Raw genomic sequence first — 15,866 nt, forward strand, 5'->3', positions numbered from 1 at the left:
TATTGTTTTGCTGCACTGATTTTCGACCTCGAAACACATTTTCATTTTATACCTTTAATACTGTTATTGTTGTGTTTCTTTTTATTAACGTCGTATTTTTGAGACAGTATATAATTCATAAAAAATAATATATAATCACATAGATTATTCTTTTTTTTTGATTTGGAATGTTATTATGATACATGATCTTGCCCTTATGTAGCAAGGAGTTGTATTGCAAGACATTTTGCTGATTTAACACATATAATTTCTAACTAAAACTAACTAAAAAAACAATTTATCTTTTCAGTCCTTAATATTCCCAAAATTTTGACCAAAGTTTGAATTTTATTTTAGGTCTGATTTATGTAGTTGCTGGAAAAAAGAACCCTAAAATCATTCTCGAAGATAACGATTTTATTCTGAACAACAAATATGGGAACAAGACGACGTGGAGATGTCGATGTTACGGCAAGACCGGCTGCAAGTCTCGACTGACCACGTCAGGGAAGACGGTTAAAATTATCGCCGACCATAATCACGATCCTACTTATCCAGATACGTCAGCAGCAGTACCGCAAACTCTTAGAATAGTTAAGTCATATTTAACATCGTAGATTATCAAAATATTAGAAATCTGTACAGTACAAATTAAGATTTTTAAAGTTTTTTTTTTAATTCTATAAGGGGATATTCTACTCTGGAGGCATGAATTTTAAATATTTTTTTCAAGTATTCAAAAGCAGTATTTTACAAACCATACCGTATTTTAACAAGCGTTTAAAGAATGCATAAAGAAAAAAAATCTAAAATGTTTCGGGCTCATGATGTAGTGACCTTGTTGAAGCGATCTAATCCTTTATAGCAATCTTAAACTAAAAAGAAAAACTCTTAATCTAGACTTACTAATATCCTACAAAGTAAAACAAGGAAAACAATTTTTTTTCTTAAATGTTATATTTCACACCAAATATCAAATAAATCGGTTTAGTAGAACTATCATGTGAAACGTCTCGAAAAAAGTAGCTTCCAGAAAAATGTCTTTAAAGTTCCGGTAGTTACACATAGTCTAAGCCTTAGAGTGATACGCTTTTCTTTACTTCAAAAATAGTATTTTTTGAACTTCTTTCTTTCAAACGAATGCTTCTGGCCTTCTTTGAAACAAGGTATTGTTATATGACTTGACCTGTGAACTGTTAGGCTTCTGAAATAATTGTCATTCCTATAAGAATAATAATTTTTAAAATGGAAATGATAAAATTCATTAAAGATGCATATTGCTATAAAAGTTTCAATCGTGTCAGTTCCAGTATGTATGTTTATGTACAAAAGCCCATATCATAGGTTTTACGAGGGAATACTATCACAGGTAGACGCAGGATACATATCGTCTATTGTTTGATCCATTTTGGCAGAGCCGGTTTAGTTGCTTCATCACTAAATTCAAATATATTTTTTTAAATCCACTTAAAGAGATATTGAAGGGTTAAGTTTCGAATATGACTAAAATACCCCTTTATGCTTTGGTTTAACTGTCTGGTAGTACAGTTCACCTGTATATAAGCATTTCTGTTCTTTGGTCACATGTTATTTAAGTGGCAATATATGGAGTAATTTTTGTTGGTAATTAATTTTTTTTCCATGCGACTTAACCACAGCTAGGATAATACTTCTAGACGCTGCGAATAAATTTTGTAAATTTCCAAATAATTTTTTCTTTACTTACATACTTAAAGGGTAAATTAAATTTTCTTCGTTATATTTACACTTTATTTTAGATCTGTCTGTGTAGTATTTATTCGTATATTACATGGATGTATTTATTTTAATATAATAATAATTATGTAACTGTGTATTTTTCTATTATTATATTATAAAATGGCACTTTAATTAAAATGTCGTTCAGGTTTTGTTTTTGTTTTATTATCTTTTTCAGTCATTCTAATAAGTTGTACTTGTGTTTATATTTTTGGAAAATAAAATATATTATGCTAAAGAGCGATTAGTTTTGGTGTTTATTATTATTTATATTTATATGTTTTTGTTGATTAATGTATTAGCGAAAATCTTCTATTCAGATTAATGTATTGGTTTTTCTTTACCGGAATAAGCAATTAATTGCTAAAGGTAGCTATTTTGAGTTGATAAAATATCGAATGCTGTAGAGGTTAAGAGTATGACCTTTCGGTCGTACTATTGAAGAAATAGTCGGGTTGGTTATTTTAATTTTAATGTGTTTGTTTTTTTTTTATTGACAAAATTATAAAATCCGACAAGGATAGATTCTTAAATTTTGGTTGAAGTTGAAGTACGATTTTTGGAGATTAGTTAGGCAACAATTAAATGCAAATGAAAGAAGTACCTATCATACTGCCATTTACTTATTTACATTACACTTTTATTTGATTTTTTTTAACTTAAAAGTGTAGATTAGTAAAAGTTGTTATATATTTTGAAGTATTGAAAATCTACTCGTAAGACTGGGAAAACAGCGAATATTACCTAGGCGCATAATTATAAATCTGCTTTTTTAGATACTACTACCTGTTTGCTCGGGTATAATCGTGTGTTCCTCGTCGATTCTTTCTTCATTGCCATATGGTCTCCATTTACGACGCTGCGTTCGATAGGGTAGATCGGTTAGAGTATATTTCTGGTAATAAAAGTTGTCTGCTAATAAAAATTGATCTGCTAGAAAGAAAAATAGAGAAACAGACATTTCCAGACCACAAAAGAATTTAAATATTTGCGCAACAAGTGTCTATTAAAGCTTTTGGACAACCATATAAATTAAGGTATTTCTATTGGCCCAATAAAATGTATAATTAAATTTATGTTTTTATCATTTGTTATTTATTTATTTATTTTTGTAATTCTACCCTTGTAATGGCTCAAATGTGTATATATCATTCTTTAGTTAAATTAACAATCTAATCATATATCATCAATATGATCATCTTCATATATGATCAATTAATTCATTGTTATTATCGCAGTTAAAGAACGAAGTGGTTTATATTACGTTATCTGTTGACCTATATCATTGTCTATATATAAAGAATACTGTTAAACGTATTTAATTAAAATCAGATTAAGATGTTACCTTTGCTATAATCTTCAAATTATTTTTTTTGGTTTTATCTAGCTTGCACTGATATTTAATTCTACCAGTTTAGTCAGTGTCAAGAAATTATTTTTTACAATTGAATTAGCTCATAACTGATATAAAGACAAGGCTAACCTCAAATGTTCTAATAAAATTATTCATCAATATTATTTAATAATATTTTTATATTTCTTAATTAAAAACTAACGAAGTAATTAATTTAAAAATTTCCTTCCTTCCTTCTTCAAACATGAATAATATTCCATCTATAATCTAATACCTACTAGTAAACACGCAACATTCAATAATGAATATAGAAAAAGATAATGAAACAACAGCAGGCAACTTTTGGCGAACATTTGGCGAATGAATTAATAAGGAAAACGCTATCATACTCGTAGGGTAATTTCGATTATACCCGAGCGAACAGGGTTCACACAATAACGATTCCTGGCATAAAGTGTTTGTATCAAAATTGGCATAAAGTGTTTGTATCAAAATTGTTATTGATTGAGCTGTCGTATAATTTGAGTTAAGTATATGGATTAGCCTAAACACTTCTCTAAAAAGTTGGTAAGCTCCCGGATGAGTTTATTCTCAGAATAACTTAATTTTTCTTGGGACTATGTGAATAGGTTCTATATAAATACCTGAACTGTGGATTGGTCTGAACGTCGGACGTGAGTTTCCCGGAAGAAGATTGTTTTGGAGCATTTGAAGACTTTTCACCTGGGTTGGTGTAACAAACAGTTAGGATTGTACGTAATGTGATGAACATTCGATTGGCAATTTGCACGCACACAGATCATGACTCTTTGAATATGTTTTTACATATAATGTGGACTACCAGTAAATGATGATAAGAAAATATATATTGTAGCGATGCTGTAGATATCAGTTATTCCATTTACGTTACTGATGATAACAGCAGGCAAATGTATAGTTCTTAATTGTTGTAATGTAATAGTTCACTTTCAATTTTCGCACACATATCAGTAACATGTTAATACCTCTCCAGATATTAGTGGCTCCAGATGATGTTCATTGGAAGCAAGAATGATGTTTACGGATTCTATTCAAACACAATTTCGATAGGTATGTGGTTCCAGGTGATGCTGTTTCTGATGGTTCTAGTAGCATAGATAATAATAGAAGTGAAACTTTTTCTGACAAATGGGACGAATACTCTATTTCGGCGTCATATTCGAACGTGACGTGCCTTTCGCCTCAATCTATCAACTCGAAGGCGTTCATTCTGTTCTTGTCTCTCAACTTTATTTACACGTACGTTTGCAAGCTGGCTTCTTAAATCTAGATTATCCTTCAAGTATTCTGCGGTAGTTCGATTTAATCGGTAGTTACGGCATCTTTGCATTGTGTGTACGAAGACCAATATTTTCTGTTTGTTCTCGAGTATGTGACATTTTGCTTTAATAAATACACAAATATATATAAGTAACTTTCTAAGTTAAAATTAACGGAAATGTAGACGAACTTTCACAAATATAACTAAATACACTGGGATTAAAAATAGTAACAATCACTATATTTAGAAATATTTCCATATGTTGGTAATTTTATTCAATATATTACTATAAATACACACTGTATAGTAACACGCGCTATATCCCATTAAGAGGATAAGCCGGCAAATATCTGCAAGTCAGTAAGTTGTTAAGTTCGGTTTAGCTTGATAGGGGATGTCGGTCGACCAGAAAAATATCGATATTTTAAAAAATGTCTATAGGCAAGATTGTAAGATCCAACAAGGAACAATCATACTAGTTACTCCAGTAACTAAAATGGGCAAAACATGATATCTTATGTGATGGTTTCTAAGTAGGTCGCTCGCTGGCCGGTAAGTACAAAGACGACTGTCACTATAAATACAATTTAAATAATTTTAAAAAATTACTGATATAACTGTTCTAATTATTGTTATTTTTGTTGAAACTAATTTTACTTTTTAGGAATAATTTATATTGCCGCTGCTAGCAAGCATCCGAAAATTATTTTGAATCATAATGATTACGTGATAAATAGGAAAATGGAAGGACGAACAATGTGGAAGTGTTCCCAGTATTACAAAACACGATGTCTCTCTCGCCTTGTCACTTTTAAAAAAACTGTGAAGATCACATATCTGCATAATCATAGCCCGACTTTTCCTGATATCACGAAGGCATCAGCTCAAAATGTTAATATAATTTTGGGTTATAGAACAAACAGTTAACTTATTTAACGTAGATTATTTAACATAGGTAGTTCTTGGAAGTAAACATATTTTAACTGTTTTTATGTTTTATTGGATTAATTCTAATTTATTATCATATGTTGCAAAATGAAAATTAATAATTTTTTTAATTCTTGAATTGACACAATATTATTTATTATATCATTATTTTTGCTAATATGCTAATTATGCCATATTATCTTCCTACATTTTATATTGATGTATAATATATGTGTTTTAATGTTTTAACATTTTTGCAAGGGCATTTCTTTCTTAATACAGAATGATATATGTGAAATAATCTTTTTTTTTTCAAATTGAACTATTTTTACCTCGAAAGAAAATTCAAAGACTGTATCTATATATTTAAATTTAAAAAGTCACATAAGAAATATTGTTCAATTCAATGCCCGTTAACAACTCCTTATATACAGGATACCAATTTCTTTCCAAATTCTATCAAAACCTTGTATTTTCTTTTCTAAAAAATCTATTTTGTTACACTATATTGTCCCATTAGTTTGCGAAGTACTATTTTCACCTTTTATGTCACATTTTGTGGTGTTTGGTTTGTCTCATATTCGCTAATAATGAAATTATTGTTCCAGATTTATCTTCCATTTATTACTTTATATATATATATATATATATATATATATATATATATATATATATATATATATATATATATATATATATATATATATATATATATATTGAATAACTCGATTGAATAATTGGAGGAGTTATGTAGAACAAAGGGAACTCCTCCAATTATTTAATCAAGCTAGAAGTAAAAGATAAATCTGGAGATACATTCGAAGCAAAATAAAATAAATAATGACAAAAAGGAAATAGCATGGTTCGATTTCATTATGAAATTGGTAATTTTTTCACATATGATTTATTTGGACATAATTATTTTCATCGATTGTAGTATGTTTTATTGTTCAAATGATGATGATTATATGTGCATTACTTTATTTAACCAAGTTATGGTTGATCATGGTTTAAAAATATACGAATAAATATTTACTTTTTCTTTATTGGATATTGTTTCGGAATTGACCTTTTAGTTTTAACAAGTGAATGCTCGATTTACATGATAAATTGATTTTAGGTTATATTTATGTGGTACCCGGTACACGCAATCCAATATTGATACTAGACTATAACGAGTATACCATTTATTCCAAAGAAAACAACAAAACCAGATGGCGATGTAGTTTTTATTTCAAGACCAAATGCAAATCGAAATTGGTGACGTTTGGAAAAATGGTACAGGTAGTTAACCAGCATAATCATATATTAACAACTACCAGGGATTTAAGCAATTGTTTGACTCAGCAGGTGCATATTATGAGAAACTGAACGTTTTTTAAGGTCCTATGTTTTTTCTTGTCACTAAAATATTTTTTTTGCTTATTATATAAAGTTTGTTTTTAAAGCTATGTGACTTTTAGAGAGCTATTGGAATTGATTAAAACTTATGATTTTGCCATTTCTATTTGAAGTTCCGTACCTCTAAAAAACACTTTTTAGAATCATATTATTTTCCATTTGCAGTTGTTGAAGATTGGTTGTTTTTGGTCATTATCATCTTAATTATAAATAAAGGTGACTTTATAAGTTTTGGTTTTTGTAAAATATAATTATAAGTGAAACAATGTAAAAACACTGCACAATGTTTCGAATAAAAAGAAAATGCATTAGCTTATATTAGTAAGCCACAGTAGCTTTTTTCTTTTTTTTCAATGATAATATCACTTTGGAAGTTAGAATTGAATATAAACTATTTTTAGGTTATACTTATATTTTTTGTTGTTAATGTACTATAGATATATGTATTATAGAAATAGAGAGATTGCGGCTTACTAGTAAAGATGGATAATTTTTAAATCTATAAACTTAGCGATTTGTGGCAAATACTATGTTCGGTTTCGAAACGCATTCTTCCGCTTCGCAATAATTGAAATCATTTTTTTAGGATCTGAATTGGCCATATACTTTGAAAAATAGATTCAAAAATAAGAATGACTTAAAAGCAGTTGCTTCGACTTATAATTGAATTAGCGCTTAAAAAACTACAAAATTATGATTTTCCGAGAAAAAGAGTAAGAAGTTCCAATGAAAGAGTAATTCTGTTTTATGATGGTAATTAGAGGCATTTTGAAATATGCAAGATTGATTTAAGATCTTGACTTTTTGACGGCAAGGAAGTTCTATAATATCAACTGAAATTGTGGCTTGAAGGTTTCAAACATAATGAATTATCCTTCAAACGAGAAGTCAAAAGTCAACGGTACGTTGATGTTGCTACATAAAGCCTTTCAATAAAATGGTGGTGTTGTAATAGATCCAAACAATCTGTGGTGTATTAACAACAATTTCTCTAAATATCGAAATTGCCATAGATATATGAAATATAACATGGTTTAAATATCGGCTTCACACTGTGGAGAGCTAAAATTGTTAATGACTGCTACATAGATAATATTAAGGATATCCATAGATTGTGGGATTGTGAGTCGCGTGATTGGTGTATAATTCATGTCATTCACACAAAGAAACAACCGTAACCTCAAATTGCGGGCTGCCGTGTGGCTCGTAACACCTCCTGTTGGAATCAGACGTAATCCATATCGTTGTACTTGAATTTGAAAGGAAATCGGTTATGATCATCCCGCAATATTCACTGATGGATTACCCAGATCTCAATAACGAAAATTTTTGATATCATAGTTTTAGTATTTTGTGGACATGCTACCCGATAGCAATTCATGACATGGCTACATAGTTTTAGTATTTTGTGGACATGCTACCCGATAGCAATTCATGACATCGCTATTTCGAATCAATGACTAAATAATAAACAACACGTTAAACAGAGGCTGCTTAGTCTTAAAATGTTTAGTTCTTTTTATATTGGGAATAATTATAGGCAATATTATTTCTATGTTCCAGTTGTGGTCCCAAATTTTAATTTTGATCATTACCAAGTTAGGTAAACAAAAAATGTATTGTGCTATGTTTATTTTTTTCTATTTTTCTTATTAATTCTGTGTATCTGTTATTATATTAATTTATTTTAGTTGTCGATACTGTTTTTGACAACTGACTTGTATTACTATTAACATATATTTATACAAGAAATTACCTGTTTTTTATTTATTAGTTGTTAAGTAGTAAAATATACGTTACATTATCTGTTGTATACTTTGTGATTTACAAGACTTTATATTATAATATACATTTTTTATATGTACCTCTTGTAGTTATTGAGTATTATAGGTATTAATTCTCCTCTAAAGTTAAAAACTTTGTGTAATATATTTTATTGCGTACTACGAAGATAATGTGGTATAATTCATCATGTAACATAAATTAAATTTGTAGCGTACTACGAAGATAATGTGGTATAATTCATCATGTAACATAAATTAAATTTGTAGAGGGTGTTATATATCTTATGCGAGGTCGCAAACATCCTCGTTTGGGTTTAGATGGATATGAGTACAGCCTTCATAGGAAGGAACCAACGAGAAGTAGATGGCGCTGTGCTAATGTAGGACGTACGAAGTGTGGTGCTATCTTGTATACCTCCGGTGATGAAGTAGAAATCAGGCGTGGGCATAACCACCCTGTATGGACTACTGAGAAAAAGGATGAAGTGCCAATTCCAAGACATGTTTCTATTAGATATAATTCGACTTGCAAATAATCTACTACTGTACCGCATATTTATTATAGATAAATATAAGATAAATAGTTATTATAGTTTAGATAAATGTATATACAGGGTTTGCCTCAAAAGCAAAATGTTTTTTTAGTCAGATTATTGCTGATATATGTAAAAGCTCTTAAATATTCTCAGAGTAGGCCCATTAGATATTCGATACGGTTTTGTAGACGTGTTTGGTAATATTGGATGGTTTCTGAAAAAGAGCGGATATAGACTTTAGGCAGCGCCTCGGCAACATCTCCAGATAGCGCTCTTTTGGCTTAACTCGATGCGGAGGAACAGGAGAATCCCCCTGCGCTTAGCTAGTGCTATGTTGTAAATATAACATGTTACGGCAAGGATTCTGAGTGACGGTATATTGTAGTGATGGAAAATGCAGGTACTTACGATCAAATTTCTATCGTAGTGAATCCTTTTTCATCAACTTGTCCGTTTTTAAATCAAGAAATGTTCAACGTAGTCCATTTTTCTGAATTCTATCAAAATTAGATGACAGTTTGCTGTTGTTTATTTTTAACGGGACAAAAATGTTACAGCTGCTCACGAAAAACTGCCCATTTTTTCTATATCCTTTCTTCCCCACTATTTGCCATAGCCCTGCTATTTTGGAAACACATTTAATAATTAAAATAATTGAACATGCATGTTATCAAATATAATTTATATTAACGCTATGGTATATCTGAAAACTACAGTTAATTATACAGGCAGAATAATTTATAGATAAGAGTTAAAACCTCTTATTACTATTGCTTTCAAGAACTTTGCATACCTTTGACAACTGGACGGCGTCCGGTTGTCAGATGTACGCTAATTTATTCAAAATATTAGTTATAATTACTACAGGTTATAAACCGGTAAACGTTATTTTAGCCCTTTTGATTATTTTGATAAATTTTAAGTCGCTTTGTAATATATCAATATCACTTTGTTTGAAAATACCGAAAACAACAAACATAGATATTCGGGGTCACAAATTGATAGCGGCTTTAATAACTTATTTCGAAAAGAAATGATATAGTGAAGGCCCCCTTTTGCGCATAAAATTCGTTAGATTGGCAATTATTAATGCTATTAAATACTATAAGTTGCTGTAATTTTATTGAAATTGAAAGAGTTAAGGACATCCAGCTTTTTGAAACGTAAAAAAGTGTTGTGTAAAGATAAAACCCTCGAAGAGGTCTAATAGAACTTCCGGATATTACCTCAAAAACAATTTGTCAGCTTGGTGGCGCAGTGGTAAAGGCAACAGGACGGTCCTCCTACTGTTGCGATAGCAGCGGTTTCGAATCCTGCTGGGGCATGGTCGTAAATTTATGTTTGTGATTGTTTAATATTTGTGATTGTCCTAGGCAAGAGTGTAAAATCTGACAAGGAAAATAATCCCAGTCACGCCAGTAACCAGTCTGGGTAAGACCGGATGTTTTCTGAGGTTGGTCACTCGCCAGGTAGGCTTAATGCCGAGGACCGTGGTTCGGAGCCCACGTTAAATAGTAGGTCCAGTCCAGATAAATCCACAGTTGGTAAAAGGAGACCCTAAAATATGTAAAAATGGAATTTGATTTTTAGTGAATTTGTCTTTCTTGATGAAATTTGGATATTTCTGGTTCATTGTAGCACTTTTGGCAAGACAGTAACAAAAAAAGTGTAAAGGCAACAAAAATTGATGGAGAAAGTTAAAAGTTACAATAGCATTCGATTAGGTTTTATTTCTCATAGTATTTATTAATAATTAATTGCAGATATCTTGGTATTCATGTAGGGAGTAAGAATTGTTTTATTTCTGGTACAGAATTAGTGTTTTCCTCCAAATCTAACGGCAACTATCATGGAGAAATGAACCATAATATGTTTTTGTTATGGTTTGAAAATCAATTCTTAAAAACCTGGGAGAACCATCAGTTATTATTTCGAACTCGATAAGAGGAAGTAATTGATAAATGGTGGATCGTGAACATGTTTTAGACAGACTGGAAATTAACAGTTTAGTGACTGTCTTGAACACTAAACTTGACAGAGACAGAGTGATGAGATTGGAAACAACTAAATCTATGCGCATAATTAATAGAATATAACTGTAGAAAATGGAATTGTAGGGCGTGAAATATTTTTGTGCACAGGTGTGATTGTAATTGTTCATAATTAAACATGAGCATTAGGTTAGAATGTATGAGGAGAGAATGAATATTAAACGTTTTGTAGATATGGTAAATACATTAGGCAGAATTTAGTGATTAATTTAATTTTATCGAGAATGGGACACAGGTAGTGGCAGAAGAATTAAAAAATATAGTGATATCAGGATCACTTGACAAGTAAATACACCATCGAAGGAAACAAGAACTAAGTGTAAAATGGGAAATATGCTCTCATATGAAAGTAAAATATATTACTTTGAAATATAATTGTTAATTAGGTGGATTAGGCCTCCAGGGGGATACCACTACCTAAAAATATGTGCTTAGAACTCTACCTTATGGCTGGCGTAGAAAAGAGTTATATGTAAATATAATAAAACAACTCTAACCTACAAAATATTATACCTTTGTTCTTAATTATAGTTTTATGTCCTTCGATAATATGCATTAGATGTACTATAATGTTAAAATAAATTATATTTGAAAACAGTATTTTTGTTTAATTATTTTATTTAGAATTTTTTTGTATGTCAAAGCCAATTTGAACTAAAACTCAAAGTTGATGCGGCGTTGACGTCACAAATTTCGATGACGCATATATAAAAAACTTTGAATATACTATATATTTATTTTTTGTTTGTTTATTTTAGATGGTTTAATTTATATTTTACGCGGTCGAAAACATCCACGTCTATTGCTGGATGGTTTTGAATATAGCGTCCATATGAAGGAATTACTAAAAACTAGATGGCGATGCACCCAGGAAAGACGCACAAAATGTCCGGCTGCACTTTATACTTCTGGTAATGAGGTGGAGGTTAGACGGTATCACAATCACCCCATCGTTACTTACAATAAGAGCGATGAAGTTAAAGTTCCTAAAAGAGTTAACATTCGTTATTCGATCAAATAAATATATTATATTTGCCTTAAATTGTTTTGTTATTTGTAAGATCAGTAATTACTTCAGTGGCATTAAAAGAGAGTTTAAAGTAGTCCATTGGTGGCACCATTGATTAAAGTATGTTAAACACATTGCTAATATTCCGAATCTCGTTACGCTATCGCATATGCGGATATCATTTCGGTGTGTGTTTTGATATGTAATTGGTAAAATATTTTCTATATATAATAAAGTGTAAACAAACAAATATGTTCTCTTCATTGGCATTAAAAAATGCTATACGATATTTGGTGAAGTGAAAAAGGTTATGCATGTTTATAAATTTCTTTATCTGAAGCCTATTTCTCTAGTCGAAACATATTTGAATGAAAATGAGAAACAGGAAAAAAGAAACATTCTGTTTGCAGTACTTTAAAGCAATGATCAATTTGAGAGATGTACAATTTGATGGCGCAACTTGTTCTTTTGGACATTTTTGTGACTGTTTGACTATTATTGTAGGAGCTCTATTATATGATTTTATTTGAAGGTTTAAGTAAAGGATGTGTTTTTTTTTGTTATAATGAAGCATCAAATTCCATAAATTTTAATGAAAACTGCTATTTTTACTTACAGTGAATACAGTCCATCGGCAAATGCGTATTAGTATTGATTTTAGCCAACAATTAACAAGAAATTATTGCTGAAACTAAAGAAAATTGTCATTACAGATGTCAATTGCGTTTTATACATATTAGCCGAGTCTATAGAAAAACTTTGTCGTTAAATATATAAAGATGTGAAGTTATTTTGCAAAATATGATATTAATGGTCCTATTCCGATTGATACTACATGGATTAAATGATACAAAACTAATAAAAATAAATTGAGTTTTGGATGGTACCGCATATGAAAATTACACTTGTTTAAAACTACACTACAAGCTTCATTATTACAAAATATATCTTAAACATTAAATTAGAGTCTTATGGCTTTACAATTGATGTTTTGATTATTTTAATATTGCGGTAGTTTGCAATAGGTTATCAAGTGATTCATTATTGTTAAAATATAATTATGTCATTGTTTTAGATGGAATTATTTATATTGTGGGTGGTCGTAAACATCCCAGACTGATGCTAAATGATTATGAGTACAGTGTACACGTTCAGGAGCATTTTAGAACTAGATGGCGCTGTACGAATCGCAGGAACAATTGCTCAGCAGTAATATATACTACCGGTAATAGAGTAGAGGTGAGGAAGACCCACAATCATCCGCTTCTTCAATCTAAGAATATTGAAAACACTGTTAAAATTCCAAAGCCCGTTAAAATATTTCATAGTTATAGATAAAGCGTTATAAATTTTATATCTGTGAATTAATTTTTCAGTTATATTAATTTGAAAAGTAACTTTGCCAAACACTTCGTTTATTCGTTACGTTTTAATTGTTATAATAATTTCAAAAGAAGCTGTAATAAGTATTTTTATAAAAATGTTTAATATACTTTTATAGAATTGATAAAACATTTTTTTGGTTTATATTTTTAGATACATTAAGTTTATCTTTAGCACTGGTGCACTTTTACGTTAATTTAATAATTTATTTTTTAACTCTTAAAACTGCCTGATAATCTATTCCGCGAAGAATTGCAACTGTTTTATAAAAAAATGGTGCCTCAACCTTATTCATAAATTAATGTTGTTTATATGTCAAGTATTCATATTGTTGTGTCCATCCCCTATATATATTTTTAAATTAATTATCTCTTACATTAGATATGTTTAATAGAATGTTAATTTACAAATTAATTTATTACTAATTCTCTATTGTACTTATATCAGTGCATAAGCAATATTAGTATATATTTCCCAAATTAAAATAAAACTGAAATGCTTAAGTTAAAGCTAAGATTAACCTTTATACCCTATACAAGTTCGTGTAGTTTGGTTTGCTTCAATCATTCCTGATTTGATTTCCTTTGTGTTGTCCAATAGCTATATTGTTTCCACGTTGCTGTGGATTAGTGATCTTATTTCAAGTTTTAAAGAAAAATCTTCGTAAATCCATTTGATTTTAAGGTCATCGTGCTCATCTTCGTTGGTTACGTAGCGATAAGCATTGGTAAATACCAAATGCAATATGCAATACGCACCATAATGCAAATACCAGATGCAAATGCATCCTTTAGGTCCAAGTTGACTTTATGATTAACCGATAAACCAATTTCTTTAATTTTAGGTCAAGTCGAGGGTCGAGACTAAGCAGTACAGTTGCGTGATTTTGAGTCTCATCAGTTCCGTTTTCTGTCTAACATGATGTTTTCAATTTAACCTATCTCTTACCATATTAACTGTTTCATCAGTAAATGTTCCAAGTACTTTTTATTTAGTTATTGATCTCCTGTATATGATAGTTCTTTAACGTTAACTTTGCTTTTTGATAAATTTTTCTTGGTCTACTATATCAAAGTCGAGTTTGAAACGTCAAAGTGTTTTCGTTTCTTTCGTTGTTTTTCGACGTTGTTTTAATGTTTTTTTTTTCGTGATATGTTATGGCCTTCGTATAAGTTTTCAATATCAATGACTCTTTTCTTATAATTTTTGTCGAGTCACAAAATATTCAACAACTGATGTTTTATTGGCTCATTCGATCTTCAGATCTAAGAAAAGAAAAAGGTATGAAATGAAAGTAAAACATACTTGATTAATTGTTCTTCGTTTTAAACTAATATATACCTATTTAGGCTTAAAAATATCGTATTGTTAGAAACAGCCCCTGTTACATCCGACTGACACTCCCTTCAAACTTATAAATAGCCCCGCTCCCTGATAAGGACAAGGACGGGGTAGTACAATCAGTCATTCTGATACCATCATGGGAATCGCACTATTCGTTCCATCGATACACGTGTGCTAGTTTTGTGTATGTAAGTGCAGCAAATGTACAAACGTTAATCTGGTTTGTCTGATTGAAAACTTGTAAGTACTATCTTACTCTTTTTAGGAAATAATTGATTAAAGCTATTAGATATTACTAAACATATCCGTTCAGAGAAAGTACTGGAAAGGAAGCGATTTCTCATTTTTGTCAATTTTGATACAATACGAAATTTATAATAAAAATGAAAAATGAATGAACTCTAATAAATATTACAATTCCCGTATCATTTAAATATTTAGATAGTTTATCTGTATATATTTTTATATATATATATATTTTAGATTATCTGATTCCGACCAATAAACAAATTTTTTCTCATAAAACTATGTTATTTCAATCGTTATTGTAGTATTTTTTGATTTAATAATTTAATAGTATGTATCAAATCCAACCTGTCTAGAGGTATTAGGTGACCTATACTATTCAGTAGTATTTTGTAAAGATCTGGTTGATAATTTAAATTTGATTTTGATCATGTGTTAATTTCTTATTTAGTATTTTTTTAATTTAGGTTAATTGGAATGTTGTTTATGAATATATTCAATTAGTTGTGGTGGTGAAAAAGTCTTCAAGTTATTTTTTACAGGAAATACTAAGGATGTTTATATAAAGTAGGACGTTATTTTTATTTTTATTTTTATTTGAACTGATACAGTTTAAATATTTTTGTTTCCATTTATTTAATTCAAATAAACTGAGTTTAACAATACATGTATATATTTGTAGATTTTGTTTGTTATTTTATGTAAAAATGTTACCAATATGGCCTAACATGTGTGTGTTGAGCCGTCGAATGTTGAGTGATTTTCAGTATACAAATACTAACGTGTCATCAGAT

General features: G+C 29.8%; 1 protein-coding gene across 36 annotated transcripts in view; it reads left to right on the plus strand.

The window, feature by feature from the left end:
- Positions 1-15,866, plus strand: part of LOC143191191 (uncharacterized) — a 253,012-nt gene that overhangs the window by 73,096 nt on the left and 164,050 nt on the right. Inside the window, exon 4 of one of the 36 annotated variants that reach the window (XM_076396042.1) lies at positions 8,771-11,688. The exons of 33 other annotated variants lie outside the window; for them this stretch is intronic. In XM_076396042.1, the coding sequence (XP_076252157.1) occupies positions 8,771-9,039 (269 nt within the window). In that variant the 3' untranslated portion in view covers positions 9,040-11,688. Of the gene's footprint in view, positions 1-5,055; positions 5,334-6,438; positions 8,579-8,770; positions 11,689-15,866 lie in introns of those variants that run through there. 2 more of the 36 variants (XM_076396055.1, XM_076396047.1) reach the window with 2 other exon arrangements.

This window comes from Rhynchophorus ferrugineus, unplaced genomic scaffold, assembly GCF_030347505.1.
Source record: "Rhynchophorus ferrugineus isolate W39M unplaced genomic scaffold, kcgeb_rfMv2 rfM2, whole genome shotgun sequence".
Taxonomy (NCBI): Eukaryota; Metazoa; Arthropoda; class Insecta; order Coleoptera; family Curculionidae; genus Rhynchophorus; species Rhynchophorus ferrugineus.